Raw genomic sequence first — 27,078 nt, 5'->3', positions numbered from 1 at the left:
ATCCCTAACTGTGATAATGAGTATGGTGGGCGGATACATATTTTACAAATTGCAAGATGCATTTTTGGGGTTGGTGCCTCTTCGCTCTTTTGACCCAGGCGCGCCGAGCCCTAAAGGTTGGTGTCAGTCTCTTAGCGGGACTTCCTGGGGAAGGCGGCGTCCCCCCTAGTTCATGTTCCGGGGGGCAAGGCCCCCCCCCCCCCCCCCCCCGCAGTCGGGGCCTATGGTGCGACCTGTGCTCGTGAATGGCACAGCCTCCAGAAGATTATGGGAAGGAGTACTGGATAGTGCTTCGACAATAACATCAAAACAAGTATTTGGTCGTGTTTCGACGACATCACCACCGCTAGACACGTCAACAAAGAGCTCGCTTTCGAATTCCGGTGCAGAAGCCTTTTTCTTCTTTGTCGTCGACAGCTTCCGCTTGCGGCTTCCGAAATGCTGGACGGTGCCATACTTTCATTTCAAAACTCGTTTGTCCATCGTAAAAATCGTCCACGTTCGAAACACAGCAAGAAATAGGAACTAAAAGCTGCGATCGCAATCCCTTCGTGAGAAAGAGTAGGGGTCGGATTCACAAACGCGATCGTAAGTTACGCTAAGATGCGCTGAGACGTCGTAGCCTGCGACGCGCGTACGACGGCGTCCTAAGCGCGATTCACAAAGCTATCGTAGTGGAGAGGGTAGTAGCTTTGACGAGGAAGAGGAAGTTGTTCACTTCCTGTCATGTGCACCTCGAGAGAGAAACAGCCAAAGGGTGCGAGACTATGTTTTCGCTATGGTAACGATGACGAAAATTTGTAATCGCACCAATAAGAGTCGTCCCATTAGAAGAAGGCGAAGTTGTTCGTCCCCAAATGTTTTGTTACTGCACGTGCTCTCGGTCTTTCGGTAGCCGTAATGGATACCACGCAATCACAGGCAAAACGCGTTCGATGACACAGCAAATATATTCCCAGTATGTCGTCTCGGGGAGGGGGTGGGTGAGGGTGTTTTGTAAGCGGTGTGTTGCGCCCAGTTTTGCAGCTTTTATGGCTTCTTTTGCCTTTCTTGCAGACAATTTGGAGGGGTGTTGGGGGTGTCTTAGCGGGGTGTAGGGGATGCTTGAAAAATCCCTGCGACCCGATTTTACGGAGCACAAAGTTGAGGCATTTGTTGAAGGTTACCAAGCTAAAAAAAATTCCTCAATGTCACTTCGGGGATTGTCTCGAAGATACTGTGGCAAAGTGCAATGCGTTGGCGCGTATTACGGAGTCTTTGTTTGCCGTCTCCAAATCCACCGCTGCCAAATAACGCCGCCATCTTTCTTCGTAAGACTGCTCGGGAGCTCTCGCAGGATTCCGCCGTAAGCTGCGAAGATTTTGCGACACGGGCCCTTCGTGAACTTCGTCTACACTTCGTCCCGTTCCCGTACGACGGAGTTACGTCGCACGAGCTCTTTGTGAATCCGACCCCAGACGCTCCGGGAGCAGAGGAGCCGGCTGCCAAGGGCAACCGAGGAGCGGCCAATCTTAACGCGCGCACACATCACGTGGCACAGATTTCTCGCTTCGGGGCCTTGGAACTATGGCTTGGAACTTTCCCTCTTCGTCAGAGCTCTTCTCACTGGAGAAGCTCGGATGCGCGGGAACTTTGAAGAGGACAAAAAGCACCGTCGATTGGTGCAAAGATTGCGTCGCTCGGTGATGTCGTTCCCGAGACACGGCTGTTTGAAAAACGTCATTTTCGCGATATTGCCTGCTACCCTGCCTCAGAAAAGCGAGTTTTGGGGTACTTTGAGGCGGATTTGAGTATAACTACTTTGGGATTATATAGAAGACAGATTTTTGTCACAAAAAATGTTATTTCCAGAAAATCCGTTATTTCCTCATTTTTCGCGAGTTGATCCCCGCGTACCCCCTTAAGTACTGCATAATACTGACATTTATATTTTGTATTATAAGTCTTTGAGCAATGTTGATTTATAACGTGAGATAAAATAAATAGTAATTCCTTTTTTAGTCTGGAGTGGTCAGTCAGGATGATGATAATATTTTGGCAGAAACAATCCTTGGATTAGCCGTGAAATAATTCATTTGAAGCGTAAACTGAAACGTCTGAGCCGACGACCAAATTGTGATAGCGACGTCATTAGGCATCTTAAAACGACCCTATACGAAAAGCTTAGCGGTGCTAAGCAGTTCTTTTACTCGAATACCTTACCAAGGTTCGCGAGGGAGTCTCCACAAAAATTTTGGAATTACTTGGCACAAGGAAAGCACTCGGTCAGCGAAATTAAACATGATGGCACGGTAATTACGGACCTTAAGAGTATAGCTGAGCATTTTAACCAGTACTTCCAAAGTGTTTTCACGTCGGGGTCGGGAACAGTGTTTGTGCCTGATAAAGAAAATGAAGTTACTGATATTGAGATAACATACCAGGGTGTGCTATCTATGTTATTGAATTTGAGTGTAAAAAAATCAGTTGGACCAGATGGAATACCCCTCGCCTTTTTGAGAAGGTACGCGGAGTGCGTGGCAAAATTTTTAACTGAAATCTTCAGAGTATCGCTGTCCGGTTGTAACATTCCTGATGAGTGGAGGACTTCGCGTGTTGTTCCAGTTTTTAAAAAGGGTGACCGGTCACTTGTGAGCAACTACCGTCCTATATCGCTGACCTGCATCCCCTGTAAACTTATAGAACATGTAGTGTCCCGAAACTTTATAAGTTTTCTTGAGGCAAATAATATCCTTACGCCATGTCAGCACGGTTTTCGACGGGGCTTGTCTACAATTACTCAATTAGTAATTACTGTTCATGATTTCGCAAAGATTCTAGACAAAGCGGGACAGGTTGACGTGATATATCTAGATTATGCAAAAGCTTTTGATAAGGTGTCTCATGATAAACTTCTGCTAAAGTTACAGCATCTTGGTATCCCAGTAAACCTCTTACACTGGATTGAGGCCTACTTATCTCGTCGTAGACAATATGTAGAAATTGAAAAGAACCGATCCGAAATATTAGATGTGACTTCAGGGGTCCCACAAGGGTCAGTTTTGGGCCCATTGTTGTTCTTGATTTATATCAATGATCTGGCAGACTTCCTAGGTTCAGAAGTATCGCTCCGCATGTTTGCGGACGATTGTGTCCTATACACTGCAATTGATTCCAGTAGTGATCAACAACGGTTGAACCATGCATTATCTATGGTGAAATCATGGTGTGACACGTGGGACATGATGATTAACATTGACAAAACTGTCTCCATGACCATTACGAATAAAAAGTATCCCTTGGAGTTCGCATACGCAATTGATGGAACTGTCCTTGCTAAAGTAAATCACTACAAATATCTAGGGGTCACAATTACCAGTGATTTAAAGTGGTCTCGACACATAGACAATATAACTTCGATAGCTCGCCAAAAACTTGGTTTCATTAGAAGGTGTCTGAAGCATACAACTGTGGATTTAAAGCTATTAGCTTATAAGACAATTATTCTTCCATCAATAGACTATGCTAATATTGTATGGGATCCCTATGTGAAAAAGGATGTGGAGAAACTTGAAAAGGTACAGAAACTAGCGCTTAGATTTATATATAACCGATACGAGAGAGGAGTCTCGGTAACTGATCTCTTGCGTAGGTCTAGACTTCCAGTACTGAAGCACCGACGTTAACTTGCTCGGCTTATGTTTATGCGGTCTCTCTATTTCGGGAGATTAGGCATTAGTCCGACATCCAGTTATATTTGTGCATTGACCTCGAGGACAACAAGACATTCCCATCAACATTCATTGACACCTATCTTTGCCCGCACTAATAGATATAAATATTCTTTCTTTCCCCGGACTATTGAGGACTGGAACAATTTACTGCCTTGCGCGTTCGCCTCTGATGATGCCTTCTCAACAGCAATCAGTGCTACATTTTAAAAGTTGAATTGCAGAGCCTATATACTGTGTTATGATGTAGTTCGATGTTGCCAATGTATACCTTCAACCTCTTGTATTCACTCCTGCATGGGCCCTTTAAGGCCTGCAGTATTGTTGAAAATAAAAAAATAAAAATAAAATACTGCAGCTGAGTGTTTTAAATGCGTTTGAGCAGGGCTCAACGTGATGTGATGGTGAATGAAATTCTAGAGCAGTTTCAGCATTATCACGGGAACACCCTAAGACATATTTATTACACACTATACAGAGCTCTTAGATTCTGAGCTGGTACATGTTGCTGCGCACCCGCGCGTAGTCTGTCAGTGCTTCTACTGGCCCTGAAAGTGAAGTCACACAGTGAATCACTGAATGAGAACCCACCAAGAAAGGCCAACATACCCACTCCTGCCACAGCTGGGCAGTGGTCGTAGATGTAATTAGTGCAGACATCTCTGACAGTCTTGGCAGACACAGCCTGGGAGGGAAAAGAAAAGGATCAGCTGACTATATACACAACACACGGAAGCAACTGTCAGTGGCATTCTTCAAAGTGTGAGTTTCAAATTTAAAAAAGAAAAGAAAAATATGGTTGAGCAGCTGTTCCACTTCATTTTGACAAAGATTTCCTCCTTGCAGATTTCAGCAATAAATTTATCACACAATGTGCGAACATAGACAAAGAACCACGCCTATGAGTTCTATTTGTTCTTTTGAATTTTCTTAGTGCAGCACCTTAATTTTCTTGTCTAAGCAGATATAGACTCCAAGGGAACAGCAGCATTCTTATAATTATATGAAGGGTGCCCTTTTTATCCATTAGTTTCTTTTTGTAAAAAAGCTATGAGAGCAGCATAGATGTCGTTTTTTGCAGTTGTGCTATACGGCGAGGAGGACGTCCTCTCGAAGAGTGAATGCAACTACACAGTGACTAATTACCTAAAATTAATTAATCAACTCTTTAATTAGGGAATTTTGGGCAAAAGCGAGATAGCAGAATGGCAGACAATCCTCGTTGAAAGTTATTCTTTAAAACATCCTGGAAAGAGCATGTGCCATGAAATATCCATCACCGAATTTCGCTGTGCAAACGAGCCAAAACCAAAACAGCGCACCTCAGGAGCACATCATCTTAGATGAAGGAGGCTTATTTGGGCCTGAAAGAGGTTGATCTGGCCAGCAAATCAGCATCTACTCCAATCATCTTCATCGCTCCAAAACATGTGGCCCTCTGAAGTGGAATGCGCGCTGTACTCTCTCGATGTACGCTCTCCCGATCTGCGCAGTTTCGGCTCATTTGCGTAGCACATTTCGGCTATGGATATTTCATGGCACATGCTCTTTTCAAGATGTTCAGAAGAACGACTTTTAACGGGGATTACCTCCCATTCTGCCTACTCACTTTTGCCCCAAATCCCCTAACTAAAGAGTTAATTACTGAAATTTAGGTAATTAGTCATCTTGTAGTCACACTTTCAGGGAAAACTTGGGTTAAAACCAAAAATGACTAATTTGGATCGGGCAGAAATGTCTGACGTTTTCGGGTATTACCCAAAAAAAGTCGGGCCCTATAGTATACGCACGGTCAAGATGTATATGTTTACTCTCCCTGCATTATGGTTTCTCAAACTGTGTTCTGCAGACTGCTTTCCCAGGTTCCATTAGCAACTCCTCAGCTCCACCCCAATCATGCCGCCAGAACATCGCTGGGCTTGCTACGAATACATGACATGGGCCAACCTTGGTTCGGCCTGGGGTCCCTCAAGACTTTTCGAAAGTCGCTGAAGGTTCCCCAGGGTGAAAGAGTTCGAGAACCTATGCTCTACATGTGTTTTGATATTAGTCTACGCAGCTTTAATTCAATAAAACATCACACATACAATAGGGCTCTATGGTCTAACATATGAATGAATGAGTAATCACTGAGTCATCAATGAGCCATTCACATCAGTCATGACGTGGGAAGCTCGGAACAAAAAGCTGCGTATTACAGCTTGACAGATAGGATAGCCACCGGATATCCAACCCCCAAACTATCTGTTACAAAGACTTGCCTCATGGGTATACCGTATTTTCCAGCATGTAACATGCACCGAGGTATATAATGCGCACCCCCTAAAATTAGCTGAAATTAGAAAGAGTTTGATGTGTAACGCACACCACAGTCCCGAATATACCAACGCTGTACTATTGAGCGAGAACTCGGTTATACGTCACCTTTAATGAACGCAGTATCCAGAACCTATACGTTCAGTACAAGTCGTTTATTATTAGAGCCTGAAGTTTTCAGGAATTTTTTTTTCTAAATTCGGGGGGTAAAAGTCGGGTAAAAGTCGGGTAAATAAACATGTGCTAAACTGTGCTTCGTGCGAATTCGGGTGAAAAAAACTTCCAGTACGTGAAACTCGAGGAGAAATCGGGCTCAGTTACTCAAACTAACTGTACTGGTTTGGTACAAACGGCGATGTAGCTGCATTTGCTGCCAAACAAGTTAGTATGCATTCCTACAGATGTCTCAGTGAGGGCAATTTGCACGGTAAAAATCGGGTTTCACCCTAAAGAGGCAACCTTCAATTCGGGGTGCAAATTTGGGGAAGAATCGGGTTAAACCCAAAAACTTCAAGCTCTATTTATTATGTCTTAGGCACAACCGAACCTGTCCCTGGCCCTAGGCTGGCTCATGCGTGCCATGTCGCCCATAGTCAAGAACAATGGCGGGGCAGAGAAAGGTGACTATCGTTTGCTATCCATCCAGGACCTGGGAAGCCCAGTGTCTTGTTTTGCCCGAGGTCAACCCCCTCATAATCTCCTAAGAGATTGCGACATTGGAACCTGTATGAGGCTATACTTAGAGTTCACAGGCTGCCCAGCATCCTCCCGGAAAAAACTCCAATGTTTAACACGCACAGGTAGATAATGCACAGTGCCCTTTCACCACACTTTTTTTTTCAATGTATTATGTGTGCGTTATCCACCGGAAAATACGGTACTTCTTTTCTTGCTCGTTTTTTACATTTAAAGCTTTGTCTGTGCTGGATGATCACAAAGTTACTGTACATGGGCTCTATACTCCTGTATTCAATATTTTTCACATTTATTTTTGCATACGCACTTCTACATTTCTTTGTGTCCTTTGCCTCGTTTATTACTGAACAACCACTCCACTCGAAGAAGAAACTCAATTTCATTCCATGGCTCAAAAATATGGAATCTTTTCCCAATTGGATTGAACTTGTACAATTCTAGCACATTTAAATGTACTCTGCGGATCACGATAGCCCTGCAGTAACGTCGTTTCTAGGAGAATTCAACAGCATACCTTCGCACCAATACCAATTGCATTCGACTTAGTTCAAAGTACAATCCTCCTGTGTGTTTCCAACTCCCGACGATGCAAGGAGTTTTGCATCGTCGGGAGTTGGGAACACGGAGGACGAGGGCCCGCGCGGATAACATCGTAGTCCTTGTCTTGCTTTCTTAAAGACTGACGTAGCTTGCATTGTTTGCCTTGGCATTTAGTGTGGTTCTTGTGCGTCCTCGACGTAACATGGGTAACAATGTCGGTCCACCCCGCAGTCCACCCGTCGGTCCAACGCAGAATACTGATGTCCCAGCCGTAAACTGTGCAAAACACATGGTGCGCTTCCTGGACGCGATCACGCATCCCAATTACTGTGTGTGCGTGTACTGCGTATTGCTTCAGAAACATGTGTAGATACTTGTTTCGCTTACACTGAGCCGTGATGTGCAATATGCAAGGCAGACACAGTGCAAAGGCAATTTTGTCGTCCGAAAACGTGGAGGAAATGCCTGGTAACTAGAAGTGCTAGAACTAGAACCACGACCAGAAACCTTGAACTCCGTAACATAGAGGCTCCGGAAAGAGGTAGCGATGCCGATGGCAATCGGGCTGGTATTGGATTGACGTTTACATCTGTGTGGCCAGAGAAAAGGCAGGCGTTCGAGATATAGAGGGGGAAACTGCATTTTCCGGGAGATTTGCTTCTCGATCGTACAATCGTACAAACCGGTCTGAATCCGGGAGTCTCCCGGATGAATCTGGAGAGTTGGCAGGTATGCAACAGCAGTGAACCAGAGGATAGTGAACAATATGCTTTTGTATTGTACACAAGTTGCGAACGACAAATACTTAGAATCCACGTCATGACTCGCTGTCTATATAAAATATTTTCCCCTTTTTTGACTGCTTGCTTTCAAGTAGTTGTTTCTGATTAGTTGATTGTTCAACAAGACCTTTCTTAATGTATAAGGTTGTGTAGTGTGAAGCGACTGCCTCACTGTCCTTGTAGTTGTATGTTACTCAACACAGTCGCCGTCCGATTTTTTGGACTCTGCGGGGATCGCGCAAAAGTCCAAATAATCGAGCAGTCCGAAAAAACGAATTTTGCTTCAAAATAAACTTTACTAAGCACTAGTAGGCTGGAAAAGTTTGTCGATGCTTTCCTAATGCGCTTCCAGCTCTACCTGATAACATCAGCTTCTATTTCCCGAAGCGACATTTCGTCACTGTACATTAATAGTGCCATCGCCGTCGGCTTCACCTAACGCATGCGTGCTTTAGGTGAAGATCGCTTTACAGCGCTGTCGCGCGACTCGCGAGTGGACAGCACGTACTGGGGCCTTTTGAATCAAGCCGGTGGCCAAAAACGAAGATGCAAAAGCTTTACGACAGACCTCTTCTACTCAGAGGAATTAAAAATCAACAATCATTGCCTATATTTTTTGCCTCAATATTTTAGTTGGTTGATTTCTTTTGATACGAATTTCGGATGATGCCAATATTTTCCGTCACCCAAGAGAGAAATTCGCTGGTTGGGCAAAGAGAGTCCGAAATATCAAGCGACGAGGCTGTACAGCGTCCGAAATTTTGGACGTTCTTATACATCAACTCTATAGGATTCGCGGCCGTTCCACGAACGAGTCCGAATAATTGAGCATGTCCGAAAAATCGGTCGGTGACTGTATAATATCAACATAACTGGTGCGTTCGGAAACAGACTGCGGTGGACACTGCAATAATCACAAAAAGTTTCAGGCTTCAAACTCACATCAATTCGGGCCTCCAGTTCAGGCAAAGGGATTCTTCGGCCGTAGCACAGCATCTGTCTGCCAATGTCCTCACACACAGGTGTTGTACCATCCAGTTGCAGCAGCATGTTTGTCTTGAGCAAGTTCTTAGCCCTTGTCACCTCTGCTTCAGTTGCACTTGAGCAGATGCGCATCCTGCACGTTTATTGCAATGTTACATCACTATTTTCATCAGGGTATCGTAACACTGTAGATACAGTCAAACTTCGTTACAACGAAATGCGATATAACGAAATTTGCGATAGAGCGAAATAATTGGCATTCCCCGGCAGAGGCCCACAGAGATAAATGTATTTTAACTCCTGTTACAGCGAAATACCTTTTAGCCACTGCCTCGATACAGCGAAAGAATGCAACAAAGTTTACAACCCCAATGCCGACTTCAGGGTCACGAAAACAAAGGGCGCAACCAGCGTCCCGTTCCCACGACAAAAGAAGGGCACCGGCGGTCAGGGTCAGCAGGAATCTGTGCCTACAAAAGGAAGTCTGAGTCATTTGAAGGCTTGGAATTTTCCTTCTGAGGTGTCTCCTTCCCGCTTTTTGCGCGAATTTTGAACCGTCCAGTAGCAGCAAAGTACAGAAAGCAACAGCGAAGAGCACGAGATGCAAGGTGCCATCGCGAGCGCGTGGGAAACACTTAGTTCTCGTGGCAGCATATGTGACAAAATCAGCTGAAATGATTTTCTTAAAAAGCGATGATTTTCTTGATGTGGACAAAGATGTTGTAGCAACGGAGAGCATTACGGAATAGGAGATCCTCACGGCCACTTGCAGGCAAGGCGCCGACAACGATAGCGACGAACGGCACAATGACGATGACATCGAGCCTTGTGTGTTGACAGCTCATCATGTGGTCGATGCCATAGACGTACTTCGACGTTAGCTAGGCGTACAGCCGTACACAGAGGTTTGCGGAATTGCAACACAATATGGAGAAAGCTGTGGAGGCTTCAGCCACGTACAAACAATGTGTGACACCGAATCTTCTAGGCACGACGCAGACGCGCATCACTGCCTATTTCACGTAAGAATAAAACGCTGTAGGTGCCTTTTGGCGCTATATTTGTCGGTCATTGTAGTTTTTCACAAAGAACTTTTACGGATTGTAGCGACCTACGACTCAATATAATGAAATGTTCGATACAATGAAAGAAATTGCGGTCCCCGTGAGTTTCGTTATATCGAGGTTCAACTGTACGTGGGGGTAGCTGGTAACGTGATGGTGTAGACATAGCGCAGCAGATTAAGGACAGGGACACAACACAGAAGACAAGACAAGACACAATGACTGATCGTGTCAACTTCTTTTGTGTTGTGTCCCAATTTGCTGCACCTTGTCCACACCATCAGGGTAACGTAGATTTTGTAGCACCTATTAGTTCCTCCACAGTAATAGGAGCATTTGGCAAATCATTTTCACAAGGAACAGAAAAATGTCGACCTTCTTCATGTGATGTCAAAAATCAATAACTATACAGTAATTAGGGTCTTTAAGTCATGGATCTATACCACCAGCTTGCTTGCTACCTATCTATTCTCTCATTATATTTTCCAAGGTATTCTGAGATAGGGCGAAGATCAGTGACAAAGAGAAGTTATCCTGTTATTTCATGATGTTATGAGCCAATTCAATCTTGTACTATTAATTTGGTTTGGTTTGGTTTGGTACTGTTAATTTGGTTTTTAAATAAATAAATTGAAATAATGTAATATTGACAGAGGTGTGTGAATACTGAAAATTAGAAACATGAATATTTGTAAATTTGCCTCTCAAATTTCAAGTATCACATCATAGGACAAAGGCTTGTAGTAGTATTAAAGGGGCACTAAACCGATATAAGAGCAATGATGTATCAGTAGGAATATGTTCATTGAACTCTAAAACATCTTTTCTTAAATTATGGAGGTCGACAACGACATAGTAGCGCAGTAATTACAAGATGCGTTGTGCACTATTTCTTGAATATGCTCCGCCCTCCAAGTTCTCATAACAATAGGAGCAACGTCATTTTGACGTTTCGTGCAGGCCATCACCTATGTTGCTGCATTTTTGACTACGTTTTTTGTTTGCTTGTTTGTTTTTTCAGCGCCACTAGACTACATTCACGAGGGACGTCCTTCCAAAATGTATTATTTGTACATCGCTGAGACATCTCATTTCTGTACAACAGAAATGAGATTACTTTATAAGCCGCACTTATTCTTTGACGTGAAACCCTCCACAGCCACGGAGTCGCAACAATGCGACAGCAAACAGGTTCGGCAGGTTCTCCCCCGTGGCTAACCTTGTGGGAGTTCAGGACTGGTTGACGATGCAAAACGTCATTCGGGGATGAGTCTGCCCCGTCTGCTGTAGCCGAATGACGTTTGCTGACACATTAGACGAAGGGGAGAGTTGAGCTGATTTCGCTCTTTGATCCGCTTTTTAAATAGTGAATGCGCTTGAGCTACACAAAGTCTTCCACATATTTAGGTAGAGGGAAACCCCTACTTTCACTATGTGCAGTTTTTTTAGACAAAGTACGATCATCAGTTTAGTGCCCCTTTAACTTGCAACAGTTAAGCCCAGGAAACTAGCATTATCACAGCGAAAAATGACCAAGAACATACAATTGGAAAAAGCTAGTAAGGAATGTGTATTGGCTTGGCAGATGCCACACATGCTTATCTGCACGTGTACAGTCAAGTTGTTTTTGTAGTGAAACAATGAATGTCTTGCTCTCATGAGGCACAGTGAAAACCGTAAAAACACAACTTGCACTTCAAAAATCATTTTGTGTATTTCACACTTTAGACACCGAGCACCTGCATTGGTGCTACTAGGATTGGAGAAACAGACAACTTAAAAGTAAAGAGGACTGACACATTCACAGTGTGTAGGCCGTTGTGTTGTTGGGTTTTACGCTTTTGGAAATCGGCTGGGACAAAAATAGGGATTTATTTCAAGAGCTATAAAATGGTAGAATTGGGTGATACTATATCAGGCGGAAAAGCGGATTTCGATGTGAAAGCACTTCTTGCATTTTAGATGAACACGAGCAACCCTGCTGAATGCACAGTGCTTAGCAGTCTGTGGGGGTACACATGATCTCACCCAAATTTTCTGCATTGTTATAGCTATCGCCTCGGTACCTGGAAAGAAGATACAGTAGCGACGCCGCAGCACTATCTTTGATAAAAAGCACTGCCCAGCTTTCAAGAATCCTGTTATCGTCTACTGCAAGGTCATGACGTCATGGATTCACAGTCCACTTAAGCACTTGCCCAACGGCTGGACTTCGCAGTCTTGTGGGGCTCTTCTTGCACACATGATCTCACCCAAATTTTCTGCATTGTTATAGGTGAGCAATTTAAGCTGGCTCCTTATTTTTGTTTTTTCGTTTGCGTACCCACGAGACTGCCTTGGAAAAGTGAACATATTATACTTCCTACGTTGCTGGCGAGTCAGAGTCGCGTTGTCATAAATACGTCTGCCGTTGACAAAGAATTATGCTACTCGTGCATGCAGGGCATTGGGACGGATATATTTGTAATCCGCTGCACTAGCTGTTTAAACTATGTACTATTATTGTGGCAAGTGTTCGAACTTGACGAAAACTGCATTGAAAGCGCTTAGTGACGTGCAGTGCAGCGAATGGATTTGTACTACGTGTCAGGCTTGCGGAAAACGTATGTCAAACTCTCAACAAAACGAGCCTTCCCTTGCCAACCTTCTGTTCGAAATACGACAGAATGGGGCTAAAATGAATCTCGCTCTCGAAAAAATCGACTCCTTAGAAAAAAGATTCCAAGATCTGTCAACTAAATATGACACATTAGTTGCTCAGGTTGCGAACAATGAAGCTGAGATCAAAAGTTTGGATGAACGACTTGTCGAAGCAACAGAACTTCTAAAAAGCAAAGAGGCTGAAATAAAATCATTGAGCACTTCCTTGAATGACCTTGAGCAATACAACCGTCGCCCTAACATTGAAATTCGCGGTATTTCGTTTTCTCCTGACGAAGATATCATGCAGGTGTTAAACACAATTGCAACTGAAATTGGGGTTCCTCATTTAACTGCTTCTGACATTGAGGCAGCTCACAGTCTCCCTACTAAAGTTGATACTACGAAACTGCCTACCCTGATTCGTTTTAAGGAGCGACAGCGGAGGGACGCTTGGCTAAAAAATTCAAATAAACTAAAGCGCTAGAAGCGCTGGAGATGACAATGGTAAATATCCGTTCATCTGCAAGAATATAACTGCAGTTAACAAGTTGCTGCTTAGACAAACGCGCCTTTTTGCAAAAGAGAAACTGTTTGCCTATGTATGGGTGCGGAATGGACGGATCTTTGTTAGGCGTCATGAAGGTGCTGAAGCTAATCGAACTACCCATATTAGTGACCTGCATCTGCTGTAGGTCTGGCTGTTAGAGCTGTGCTTTTCCTTTTTTTTGTTTGTAGGTGATTTTGTAATTATTATTATTGACCATGAACTGTATTACGTTATGTGATTTGGCAGAAATTGTAAATCCAATATTCTCTGCTGTTCATTTGAATATTAGAAGCATAAAGAGGCATTTTGACGATCTTACTGTGCTGATTTCGCAAATTCTGAAGTGTAGTATGTACATTGTTTGTTGCTTTATCTGAAACGTGGTTATGTGATATGAATGACTCTCACTACACGATAGACGGGTATGTTCCTGAATTTTCACACCGGCACAACAACCGCCATGGTGAAGTTGGCTTATATGTGAGGGATAATGTGGCATAGAGAGTTCGGTCAGATATCTCTCTAAATACTCCACTTTGCGAGTTCATTTTCATTGAAATCTTAGACAGTACACGCATGTTATCCCATGGTGGAATACAACTATCAGCGTTTCCTTCCCGTCCTTTACTTACTGGTGTTGTATATAGATCGCCGCGAAGCTCTGTTACCCACATTTTAGATGAACTGGATGGGGTACCGTTCACATGCTGGTCTCAAAGGTATAACGTAGTCATAAACGACTTAAACATTACAACGACTTAAACATTGATTTGATGAGCAGCAGTCCTACCTCAAAAACATATAATGAAATTTGTAGTAACTATGGTTTCCAACAAATAGTAGGTCATCCTACAAGATTTGGTGGCACCGATAAAAACACTCTTATTGACCATATTATTACAAATCTAAACGAAGAATCCTTAACACAAGGTGTGGCTGCTTGCGACATTAGTGACCACGAGCTCATTTATGTAACATGTAATACGACTCCGGTCAGCCATTTGGAGACGTCCTTTCGATCGTTCTAGGATGAACGATATCTATCTTCACAGACGTATTCGTTTCCTGGTTGTTCTAGTGCCTAAGAGAAATTTAGCCAATTTTTGAGTATTTTGCAATCCATTATTACAAAATCAACTCGTCAGACACTTGTTACAAAACGAAATACTCTGAAGAAATCTTGGGTATCTTCTGGCCTCCTCAAATCAATAAAACACAAAAATAATCTGTACAAAAAATGTTGCTCTCATCCAACAAACTTTGACTTGCTTACACTATATAAGTAGGGCCTGACTTTTTAGGGTTAAACCCGTATCCGCCCGATATTTACCCCCCGAACGAAATCTGTAAAATTCGGGTTTAACCCGAATCTACCCGAAAACATCTGGGTCGCGTGGCACACTCATAAGCGTGCATTAAAATAAAGTTTGATAACATTGCTAAACATTAGTTCCATGTTAAGACAAATTTTTATTAAACACAAAAAAAATCACCCGAATACACCCGAATTCCTGACGACAGAATATGCCGTAACGGGATTTAACCCGAATACACCCGAATTTTCGAATGAAAAATATCACCCGGTATTTACCCCCCGAATTTGGCCAGAAATAAAACACGAAAAAGTCAGGCCCTATATATAAGCGATACAATAATTTGCTTCGAAATCTGCTAGATGTTGCAAAGAAACAGTATTTTGCTCAGTCCATTGCTAAATGTGATGGTGACCAAAAAAAGTTATGGAATGTGGTTAAAAGTGCCCCAAATAAAAATACTAGATCTAGCGATATTACTTATTTGACCACCAGCTCTGGTGAAGTAACTAACGACCAAAGACAGATATGTACAGAATTTAATGATTACTTTAGCAGCATATCTGATCAGGTAGATTATATCCCGCCCTGTGGTGATGTTCCAATTTTATTACCTCAGTCTCATTCCTCCTCGTTTTTTCTTCAACCAACATGTGCACAAGAAGCTGAGAGCGTAATTCAGAATCTTAAGTTGAAACACTCAAGAGCTCCAGACAACATTCCTGTAACATCCTTAAAGTCAAATTTGTCAGATGTGCTAGCCAGGATTATCAATGATATTTATACTGAAGGAATTTTTCCCCCAAGAGCTGAAGGTCGCCAAGGTTGTCCCAGTGCATAAGAAGGGCAATAAGCTTTTGGTATCTAACTACAGGCCGATAGCGATACTTTCACTGTTGAGTAAAATAATCGAGACACTCCTCTTACGGAGGCTTACAGATTATTTTGACAAACACAACCTTTTATCTGAATCTCAGTTTGGTTTTCGAAGGGGCAGATCTACTGAAACAGCATTAAGTAATGTTCTTGAGAAAATTAAAAGGTGCATCGATTCTAAGACACTTACTATGGGCATTTTTATAGATTTAATGAAAGCTTTCGATATAATTGACAACAAACTGTTGCTGCTGAAACTTGAAAGATACGGGATAAGAGGAGTACCATTGCGCCTGCTCCGAAGTTACTTGACTGGAAGAAAGCAGTATGCCTCCATTGGGAAATTCCAATACCCTTGCTAAAACAAAAAGTCTTCTTCTGATCAATGCTCTTCTTAAATGTACTATGCACTGATACACTCACATATTAGCTATGGTCTAGTAGTGTATGGGCTCACTTATCGTAATACTCTTCATCCGCTTTTAATCCTACAAAAGCATGCTCTACGCACAGTACTAAATATTCAACCAGATACGTCAATCACTTTTGCATTTTCAATACTATCAACCATGGATGTATTTACTCTGACTACGTACAAGGTTAGCCTCTTTATCCATCGTCTTATTTATAACTCTAATGTCCCTCATTTTATCTACTTAACACGCTTTAGTTCCATATATTCCCTTAGAAGAGACGATATGTATCTTAGGATATCGTTGCCTCACACAAACTATGGTGAACAGGAGCTCACTTTTATTGGATCTAAGATATGGAATTCGTTGCCGGTGGAATTGAGGAAGCTGAATAACTCGTTTTTATTCAAAAAGCAATTGAAATTCCTTTGTAAGTCACGCTTGTACTGTTGCTGAGCATTTTCATCATTTTTTTAAAATTTCCTTGGTATAATTGAGCATATGTTTGGTATTTATCTATCTTTTCTCTTTTACCCCTCTGCTTTTTTTACATATTTTGATAAAGCTGTTTAATTATTCCCACAAGACGTGCTATGTTATCAGTGTTTTGGAACCATGTACAGGGTTCGCCAAGATAAACTTCGGGGTTTGTAACGAAGATAAAACAAATTAGAACAGTGTCGGAAAGCCAAAGTAGATGTTAGAACACGTATTATGCCCTAAAATTTTACATCGATAATGCCGCTTGGTCTGTTTCTATGCAGATAAATCGTGAAAATTAAAAAATCGCCGCTGCCTAAACGGATATACCTGTGTTTCAGGTTCTTTCGCCAGATGGCGAAACGGTCGAATGCGGCGTTGCAGAGTACGATTCTGCATTCAGTTCCACTTGTTCAAATTTCGATGTCGTCTGCAATGCCGCGTTCGACCATTTCGCCATCTCACGGAAAGGAGCTGAAACACAGGTATAGCTGACTAGGCAGCGGCGGTTTTCTAATTTTCACGATTTATCCGCAGACGACTGGACCAAATGGCAGTATAGACATAAAATTTTTGGGCATAATACGTCCTCTAACATCTACTTTAGCTTCCTGACACTGTTCTTATTTGTTTTATCATCGTTACAAACCCTGAAGTTTATCTTGGCGAACCCTGTATATATTTGGGACTGCATCACAGGCCTGCCCTCGCAGTCCCACATTTAACTTTGTGTGCTTGGTATGCGTAATAAAATATTTTGATTGATTGATTGATTCTCCAGTGCCTGTATTGGTGGCCGAATTTCCACTTTGGCAACTTCGTATCTGGGTTTTTTCCATTTGTTTACCAAAGTGATGAGGACGGAAATCCAGTAAAAACCGGTTTTACAAGGTTTAGCTCTAAAATACAAGGCCTCAACAAGGTGGGATGGTTTGTGTGAGCACATCTCAGCTTGCTGCTTATCACGAAGAAAAACCAGGAGGTAGCAAGTGCTCTCTTATTGCACTTACAATTGCCTCCCAATTGCCTCCCACATGCCTCCAACATTTGGCAAACGGACATGTAACTGTTAGACTCGATTAGACTCCAATAATTAGACTCCACCATTCCTGACCGTAATACAAAATTTGAAACAGTCTACTTCATTAGTGCTGTAAATCAGGATCCTCAACTACTGTAAACGTATTTTTATTCGTAATGTATTAACTTTCACGAATTGCATGTTCAGTCATTTGCAAAATTATTCGCGAGTATTTAATGTCGCGATTCCAGGGCTGTTTCCTTTAGTGGGATAAACATCAAGCTGCGTTCGCGAGTACAATTTTTTGCGAGTTTTTAGTGGTCATGCAATTCGTGAAACTTAATACATCGCAAATAAAAATATGTTTACAGTATGTCGTATGGCTGTGCTTCATTTGGGTACCTCAGAACAGCAAGGAACACTCACCATTCACCCTGGATCAGGTGCACAACATCATCCATTCGGTCTGTGCCTTCGGAAACAAAGTATATTCCCCTGCAAAAAGAAATACATAATTCAGTATACCACACGGAATAGTATTCAACACTTAGAGTTGCATGATGTCAGGTTCTGTGGCAAGTATGGTCAATTAGTCTCCTCCAACATCTCTTCCTGGCAGTTTTCCAAAACATGTAACACCACAGCTCATGTGATTGTCCGAAACAATACCACACATTGCAAAGGTGCATTTTAAAGGTGTGCAGCATGGCACAGTGCACGATGCAACTAAACGGCCAGTCAGGAACTGCATTTACACCACATGAATTTTTCTTTTGTACATTTTGTACATTCCTTCATGAATGGCTGGGAGCACCAGCCTTTCTTGCTATTCGTCTCCTCGTTTTCTGCGATGGAAACTCAACCACTGGGATTGCTCAGGTCAATTCAAAATTGCCAGCATCATTGCTCAAGCTACGAGTTCCTGGCACGTCACTTCCACTACTCTACTGGGATTTTCTACTGATGTTGCTGTATGACATGCCGAACTCCGCAATCCTGAAATAAATGATTACCTTTAGAATCTTAATTACTAGGAGACATGCTAAATGCTTGCAACATATGCAGAACTTCCTTGCTATTTCAGTAGCCACCTTTTATGCAGCCTTCCTCAAGGAGCTGTTTGCATGCAGGGATTTGATTGGCCAAAATCATTTTGGAGCACCCTTGGGGGCAATCAAAATTGTGCTTGGGAGCAGAAAAAGTACCTTTCAAAGCAGACACGGGTGTCCGCATGCCCTTAAGAGGCCATACCAGTCGGGGAGCAACTCCGATTCACAATTTTCCCGATTCTAGATGGCACGCCGTTCGCCTCCAACTCCGAAATAATCCCCATTGTGCATGGTTGACGTCGCGAGTTTAAGGTGGCACGAACCCTTTGTGCTGTTTGTCGAGAGGTGAAGTGTCGGACTTTGACACGAAAGGTCCGCAGTTCGATTCGAGACATTCACGTCTTTTTGCTTGTCTCCTATCGCTATATGAGTACTTTGTTATTTTTACTTTGTTGTTATATATTTATGCTACAATTGTTGTTTTCACAAGTCACTGGCATCTGTACTGACTCATTATGAAATTTTTAGTTGCTCTTCGTATTGTTTTACTGGTGCATACTTCCCGTATACCGACGTACAAGTGGCAGATATGTTGGAAAAATGGTAGCCGCGTTCTTTTATAAAGGGGAGTACTACAGAATACTGAGTGCAATAACACATTACCTTCTGTATTCGTACCAATGAAATGAAACGCATATGCCCACTATCCTGAGGCTCTGACTTCACGCTCGCTGAACGTGGGTATCGTCGGACGTAGTTCCCAACTCAACCGGAATACTAGTATTTTCATGTATACGTAGTTCCGTTTTGTTGTTGTTGGTGGTGGTGGTCAGACAATGATGTTTTAGTTGTTCTCTAATACTTTCTATGTTGATGAACCATATTTTCAGCAGAAGCAGAGTTGTAAGGGCAATGAAACAACTGAATAAGTGGGTGTAGAGCTTTTATAACCCATAAACATCGGCAAAGAAAAAGATGTAAGGAGAACTGTAAAACCTGTGTCTGACCAACAGTAGAGAAATACTAGCATCCAGCGAACGATATCGCTAGCGAACTAATGCAGCGAACTATATCCATTTTATGTTGCTCGTTGAATGTAAAGTAGATTTAATTATTCATTAACACGTGAAAAAAAGAAAAAGAACCCTATGTCTCCCAATTTCAACAAATCCGCAAAGCGAACGATAACATTTGGTCGGCTGTGATGTGCATCATCGGCTATCTAGATTTCAGTTCTTGCTTGCAATTTCAGGGACTTTTAGTGCACAATTACCCCCACTTTACCCACTACACACTTTCTTTTCGTAGTAAACATGTTGTAGATTATTGTTTGTCATCTTCGCTGGCTAGTCTATTTGCGAGCACCAAATGCTATGCATTCCAGTGCATAGGAATGCTATGCATTCCTATGCAAATGCCAGCATTCCAAAACTTTTTTATAATCTACACCATCCCATTCAGTGGTCATTCACTGGAGTGCTCATCCTGTGTCTCTTTGGCCTTTCCATTTTCAGCCTTCTGACAGTTCGGCGTTATGATTTTTTGGTCTTTTGACTTTTGGCCTTCTGATAGTTCGGCGTTATGATTTTTCGCCTTTTGATAGGCTCAATACTTGCACTCAGTCAGCTTAAATAAATGCATTGCATTTAGCAACAGCTATTCAAGAAAAAGGAGAAGGGGTCTCCTAAACCTCCTTGAACTCCGTCTCTATGTATAAATGAACAAGATAATATGAAAGGAACTTGGCGCGCGAGGAGCTCTCGAAGCACAAATTCCGTCTCATAATGCGCTGATTATTACCCGGAAACTTCAGTACTATATTTTTAGACACTCCTTGGTTTTCACAGGGTACTTCACATTACACCAGACCTTTTGTTCAGCGTAGAGCCACTAGTTCCTCAGAAGGCCTCCCTTTGTTCGTGGTGCAAAGACAGACAGGTACAGGTTTTGGGCCATCCAACGCACAACCAGCAAGGAGTGGCAAAAGATTGAAAATGCAGGGAACCGGTATCGAAAAATTGGGCGTATCTCAAAATAACGTGATCAAAGTCCCCATTGAAAAATAAACAACATGAACATGAAAATGCAAACACCGAGCTTTTACTAACCTAATAATCAACTAACTAACATGCTGTTCCGTCGCGTCCGCCCCGCTAAGCCTAAGCCTAGAAAAATCTGGATTTCGTTCGCTAAAATGACTTGGACAGGCATAGAAATTTGTTGAGTTTGTGTGTAAATAGTGATGTCGGACTTTTAACCACGGCATATCATCGTATGAAGCAATGGAGCATTGTCGTTGGCTTTCCTTATTTCGCGAACGTGAGTTTGGGTTACGGAAGACAGTTGCTCATTGCGTGGGCGGAAGTAATTGTGCAGCGGTCGCTTGATCGATTTTTCTTATTGGTTCACTTGGAGCGTTGATGAAAAAAAGAAAATAATAAAGATAAAAATAAAAATAAATCGATCAATAAAAGAAAGAAAGAGAAGAAAGAAAGCTGCAGCTCTAAATGTTGTTATCCTGAGGAACATTTATCCGTGTGTAATCCGCTTGCTCGCTGTTTTAACCTTACGAACATTACAGGGCAGTACTGTTGAACGTTACTGGAATGTTTGTAAAGTCGGCCTTCCACTAACCGTAAATACTAGAGATTCTCGCTAGCCTTATGAGACAGTTGACTGAGTAAGCACAAACCCGAAACGGCAAAATGGGGCAAATTGACGTTTCATGTGAAGCTAATAAACTCATCTCACTTCTCTATACGCGCATCGAAAAATGAAGGTTTGTTGGTCTCTGTGTGCTTTTTCTTTACATTACACAGGCAGCGACAATGCTGGCTCAGACGATAATCCCTTTACGAGCAGCTAAGTAAGTTTTTGTTCTGGTCTCCAAGGCCATGCCCTAAGTCAGCTGTCCATGAAAGTAAAGATGAGAGAGGAGCCAGCAGTACGGTGCGCTTGCTCGGCGGAAGGATACGGTCCGCGTGGTTTTCCTTTCGCGTCACCAGATGCCAACACAGAATGACGTGTTTCACTGGGCGTCCAGTCAGTGTTTATGCGTAGTCACATTTCACGCTTTTTTATAAAAACTAAAAGTGGTAGACATATAAATTCGGTGTCTCTCGATTCCTGAAATATTTCGAGAGAAAGTAAATGGGAATTTTTGTTCGAAATGGCTATAGAGGTTTAATAAAAACCTGTTCAAAGAGGGAGGAAAAAAATTGTGTATCTTTTCACATTCGTGACGTTGCCGTAAAATACATACGACATGTATCAGAAATGTATAAACGTTATCAGATTCATCTCGTCTTCCTCTTTATAGTGAAACCACACGCGTTAAAATCTGTGCAGTGGTTACCGAGAAAAAGCATAAAATATGTTCCATTGGAAATACAATGGGACGGAGAGCTGGTATGCCCTCTTAAAGTAAGAATAGTGTGAACATCGTCTACAAGGGATTATGATGACGCCGAGGAAGACGGAAAAGATGCGGAGAAGACCGCCACAACAAAACTCAAACGCTTAACATGGGTAACGCGCATAAGGACTTGTTGACACACCCGACGGTGTCTGAGGAAGAACTCAGACGCCTTTTGTTGAATCGATAAGGTCGAAGGTATCAGTGTGCATAATATGGTCACCATGAAGAAGCAAAAAATCAGAATTTTTAAAAATAAATGCGTTTGGAGTGACATTACTGTGTCTTGGCTTAGTCGTATAAATTGCCGATATGGCTAGCAATCTAGCATCATATTCAGATATAACGAACATTCTAGTAGTTCCCGCAACACTTTGCTATGACGACGTTTGACTCCACATAGTACAAAAAGAGAAGAAAATTTCAGACAACAGTTCCTTACTCGATTTTTGCTACTGGTCTCTGAACACAATTGTACTATAACAAATCTTGAGAGCAAAAAGGAAGGCAAGGCCCGCAATGCACACATGACGATCGTGCAGATAGTATTCATACCAGAGTCCAGTGTCCTTGTAGCAGGTGTTGAAGGACTGGAAGCTGTGGCACGTGCCCTGTGTGTCTTTCACCAGCTGCTCTGCCAAACGGCTTGAAACATTGCTTCCTCCACCGTGGGACCGATCCCAGTTGCCAATCAGCTGCATGTCAGTTTACAATGAGAACCCATTGTAGTACTAAATAAAAAAAGTACAAAAAGGATCTCTCCTTTCAAGACAAGCTAAGTGAAGCGCACAATTATGCCACTCAGTTGTCACACAGTTTATGAGCAATCTCAACAATGTGCTGTCTAATCGTGCACTGTACTCGCGTACCAGTAAGAGATGTCAGAGGGCATGAGAATCTAGGATTCCAAAGCAGATTCACATTATCATCTTTACTCTACATGCACCTGCTGCATATTTTTTGCGCATTAACCGACCACTGTGCTTCTCAACATTGCTAGCTCACAAACTCCATCGTGGTTTCTCCTTTCGGCATGTCAACTGTATGCTATCAATAGTGCTATTTCAGTTTGTGATACAATATTCACATCTTGTTGGTCATATCACTCATCTCTTGGGTTAAACAATTCTAAATGCTCAACGCAAGAATCAGCAGAAAACCATTATTCGTGCCCTCATCACTTCGGACATAACACGGTGACTAAAGGTAACTTGGAGTCAACCAACCGAGAAACTGAATGTGTTCACTAAGTGAAAATAAGACTTATCACCACCATCATCATCCTCATCTCCTTGTCATAACCATCACGCTTCAGAAAGCACTGTTAGCATTTGTTAGCAGCTACCTGTTATATTCTGCTATCTTTGCCATTACATGGTTAGTTTCAGTTCAGGAAAAAACTGAAATGTTTTTATTTTTCTTTGCGAAGTCAGAACAGTGTGCAGGGCCATTATTTCAGTGTGTGTAATAGTCTTTTATAGTGTCTTTCGTTAATTAACAACCACCTCGGTCTCGTGTAGAAGGGTTGTCAGTTCTTCGAAGGTGAGCCGCTGACATCCGATGACTCTTTGAAGACACTGTTTAACCGTTCTGACCATCCTCTTCCACAAACCACCCCCCACCAAGCCGCACGCTCCGTATCGTATTTCCAATGCACGTGATTGGTGGAGGTGAAGTCTTGGGTTGTTTGACATCTGATGACATCCCATAACTTGCGCATGTCACGGTCTGCTCTCTTAAAGGTGGGGCATTATCGGTATAGACCGCCGATGGCATTCCCTGGCGTGAGATGAACCGTCGGATTGGCATGATGCAGAATGTTGACGCGAGATCAGAAAGCAACTCTAGGTGAATGGCTTTCATCGTGGCGCATGTAAAGAGTGCTATGAATGACTTCACGAATGTGTCACCTATCTTTGCATCATTCTAGTCTCTTTCTAGGAGGAGCCACGTTAAATACCACGTTAGCCTGACAAGCATCGTCATCAGCATAAAACTGTCAAGTCACATAATAAGGCATCATAAACCATTCAGAAAGCAATCATCAAAGCGACACCTTTGCTAACCAACAGGACCCAGCTGTAAATTAAATATTCATTTGTTGTTTGCCTGCATCTCCCTAACTTGTACTCGGAGGATAGACGGGCATCACACTACCCCATGCCATTACTGCTCTCTCACAAATAGTGTATAGTGGAAATAATGAACGTTAACAACGAAGCTACAAAGGAGACAAATGGTGTTTTCCATAAATATTATGCATTTTTTTGGTTATCTATGTCCACAAACTTTCCACCAAAAAGTTAAGTTGCAAATTTGGGTGTCACAAAATTTATGAGTGTAGCCACGAGGGGAAAGATACAGTTGTGGGTCAAAGCACATGACACAAAGTAAATTACTGAGAACTGTGTGTGTGGATGAACATTACCGTGTTGGCCACCATGAGCGGGATGTTGTCTTGGTCGGCCCAGCCACAGCTCTCTACTGCAATGGCGACATGTGCCTGCGGCATATCATCATCCCGCACGCGCACCTCACTGCCTGTGAAGCGACAGGGCAGGGTAAGGGGTGGCACCTGGGAATCGTAGTCTGTGCGGATGCCTCCCAGGTGTTGCTGGGCCAACTTCACCAACTGGTCGTGATCCACTCCCCCTGCAGCAGCGAGAACCATACGAGGGCCCTTGTAGTGCAAGGAGATGTAGTCCAGCAGGTTCTGCCTGGTGATGCTCTTGATGTTTTCGGTGGGACCAAGAATAGTGTACCCCAGTGGAGTACCCTGGTAGGCTACAGAATGCAGATGGTCAAACACCACCTCTTGGAGGTTTGTCTCCACTTCCTGCATCTCACGAAGGATCACACCACGTTCGCGTTCGATTTCCTGCTCTCCAAATTTGCTGTTCTGTAGGATGTCGGACAGAATGTCCACAGCTGAAAAGAAACCCACCAGACACTGTCATAAACTCGGTACATCCCCATAGCCTGGTATACTATACCCAGCCAGTATGACTAACAGCTATGATATCCAGTAGCTAATATAATATAGTATACTACATAGGGCCCTGTGTTTTAGGGTAAAACCTGTTTGTACCCCCCAGTTTGCATCATCGTCACTTAGGGTAAAATGTGAAAATGAACTTTAAAAAATGCCATTTCAGCCACCGATACGGGCAGTGGAGAACGCTAAGCATTCGAGACTCAGCACAGCTCTTTCGCATCTTCTGTCAATCTAAAATGTGAGAAGCATTTTTTTTTTTTGAAAATCTACTTTTCCATCCAATATCACCAGATTTTACAGTTTTACAGCTCCTGAAATAAAACCGAGGCTCAGATTAAGCCGAACAACATCGATGAAAAATGAGGAGTGATGTGGTCCTTAAGAGAAGATGGTACATACAAAAGACCAATCATAGCTCGAAAACATTCTCTGTAATCAGAGTTACATTATGTGGCCATTTAGTTTCAGAGAGGAGAGAGGGTCGTTCAAACGACGTGCAAGAAGCGTTGTATTTTGCTCACCGTGTGAGACATCCTTGGAGAGGCATTTTGCATAGTAGACTGTCTGCTCCCTCGAAGTGTAGGCATTCAGGTGTGCCCCCATGTTCTCTACTTCCAGTTCAAGATCGGTCTGCGAGCGCTTTGCTGTACCCTTAAAGGCCATGTGCTCGAGGAAGTGTGCCACACCATTGGTAGAGTCTGTTTCATAGCGGCTGCCAGCATCAATCCACAGTCCCACAGTGCAAGTAGGGTTTCCAGAGTCTTCTGTTGCAACACGGATGCCGTTATCCAAGGTTGTTACCCGTGTCTCTGGGACATTGAGTAGGGACTGGCTGAAGGTGGTTGTTGCCAACTGATGCAGACGCCGTCGCAGCTGCAATAGTTTAGTCTCGTTAAACACGCTGCACAATATTCTTTTCCGTTTTCCAATGATCAAAACAGGGAGACCGAATAACAGGACATTTGTTCAATTTCCATCCTAGATGTAAGTCAGCCGTGACCCGTTTTGTTTCTTTACTGTACTTTATGCACACAATAAACTGTACGGTTCTAATAATACCGGTGCCTGCAGAATTTTGACCCACATCTAGCACAGGGCTGTTCAGTATTACAAACAGGCGTGTTGTTTGCATTTCCTTTCTCTGCGATTATTTTTCCGTGCTGAGGTAATCAGACGCATTTCCACTCATGCTTCAAACTAAACATGTTGCGCAGGACTACTACAAAAACCTTTGCACGCTAAGCTCATGTTGGTTATGATGTCCGGAGGGACGACCCAGGCGTGTCAAATACAATTCTTATCGTTGTCCACGAACAGCATTGTTGGCAGTTAATCCCCCTGAAGTACATAGTAATGTACATAAATGCAGCCCTGGTCGGCCCTGGTGCAGCATAAAGTCTTCACGAAAGGCAAAAGGTCATTCGAAGGCGACTCGGACGGAGTACATCGGCAATTCTAATGCAATATAGCAGAATAATATGAGCAGGACTATCCATCAAAATGCTGCATGTCAGTATCTTACGTATATTTTCTTCGGAGTATTTTTGAGAAGAGCAGTAGAACAGCGAAATAGTCTTGCAGAAGCCATTTTACGGAAGGCCCGGTCCCAAACACCACAAACCGATGGTACGAGCAGTACGACTGACTGCCGCGTCGCAAAAATAGCGTGCTTGTCGCAGGAATCAAGGTTGCCTCGTGTTTCCAAATCGAAGTAGCTGAAACAGTTCCACAGAAACAGAAAAGCAGGATTTTGCTGACTAATAATCGTCGTGCAAGTGGAGGTTTGATCTGCTCGTTCCTTTATCCAGAACCGCAAGCAGTGGCGGATCCGCCGGGGGCGATCGCCCTAAAATAATTCGCGGCTAAATAACTCGCGAACGGGTGCACCAATCGTATATAACTTTCGTCTTCTCTCTCTTTTTTTTTTTACAAGTGATTGTCTGATACCACCTAAGCTGCACACCGTGTGGATGAGTGGAGGGCGGTCACTATTTAAATAAAAATTCAATTGAGTTTTGTGAAAAAACAAACCTCTAAAGCAGCGCCATCGGCGTTAAAATGGGGACTACTCCTGTGGGACCTATCTGTGGACACCTTGTAGGGAAACATCTTAATTGGTTTCGGTTTACACATTTTTGTCGCGGCTCGTCGCAGTGAAGCGCTCTTCCACTCCCTTATCCTCAATGAATTGCGTCCTTTTGTGCTTCGCCGCGACAAAATATGTATACACCGAA

At 42.9% G+C, this 27,078-nt stretch overlaps 1 protein-coding gene across 1 annotated transcript; it reads right to left on the bottom strand.

The window, feature by feature from the left end:
* Positions 1-4,143: 4,143 nt before the first annotated feature.
* Positions 4,144-26,513, bottom strand: LOC135396447 (mitochondrial-processing peptidase subunit beta-like). The gene is made up of 8 exons (XM_064627413.1): positions 26,367-26,513; positions 25,366-25,717; positions 24,278-24,777; positions 22,405-22,544; positions 17,812-17,880; positions 8,987-9,161; positions 4,320-4,395; positions 4,144-4,258 (listed from the first exon to the last, which is right to left on the bottom strand). Exons 1-8 carry the CDS (start codon positions 26,430-26,432, stop codon positions 4,194-4,196), a joined length of 1,443 nt encoding a protein of 480 aa, XP_064483483.1. The 5' UTR covers positions 26,433-26,513; the 3' UTR covers positions 4,144-4,193.
* Positions 26,514-27,078: the final 565 nt, after the last annotated feature.

This window comes from Ornithodoros turicata, chromosome 6 (assembly GCF_037126465.1).
Source record: "Ornithodoros turicata isolate Travis chromosome 6, ASM3712646v1, whole genome shotgun sequence".
Classification (NCBI taxonomy): Eukaryota; Metazoa; Arthropoda; class Arachnida; order Ixodida; family Argasidae; genus Ornithodoros; species Ornithodoros turicata.
The sequence above is the reverse complement of the archived record's forward strand: the minus strand, read 5'-3'. Positions and strand labels throughout refer to the sequence as shown.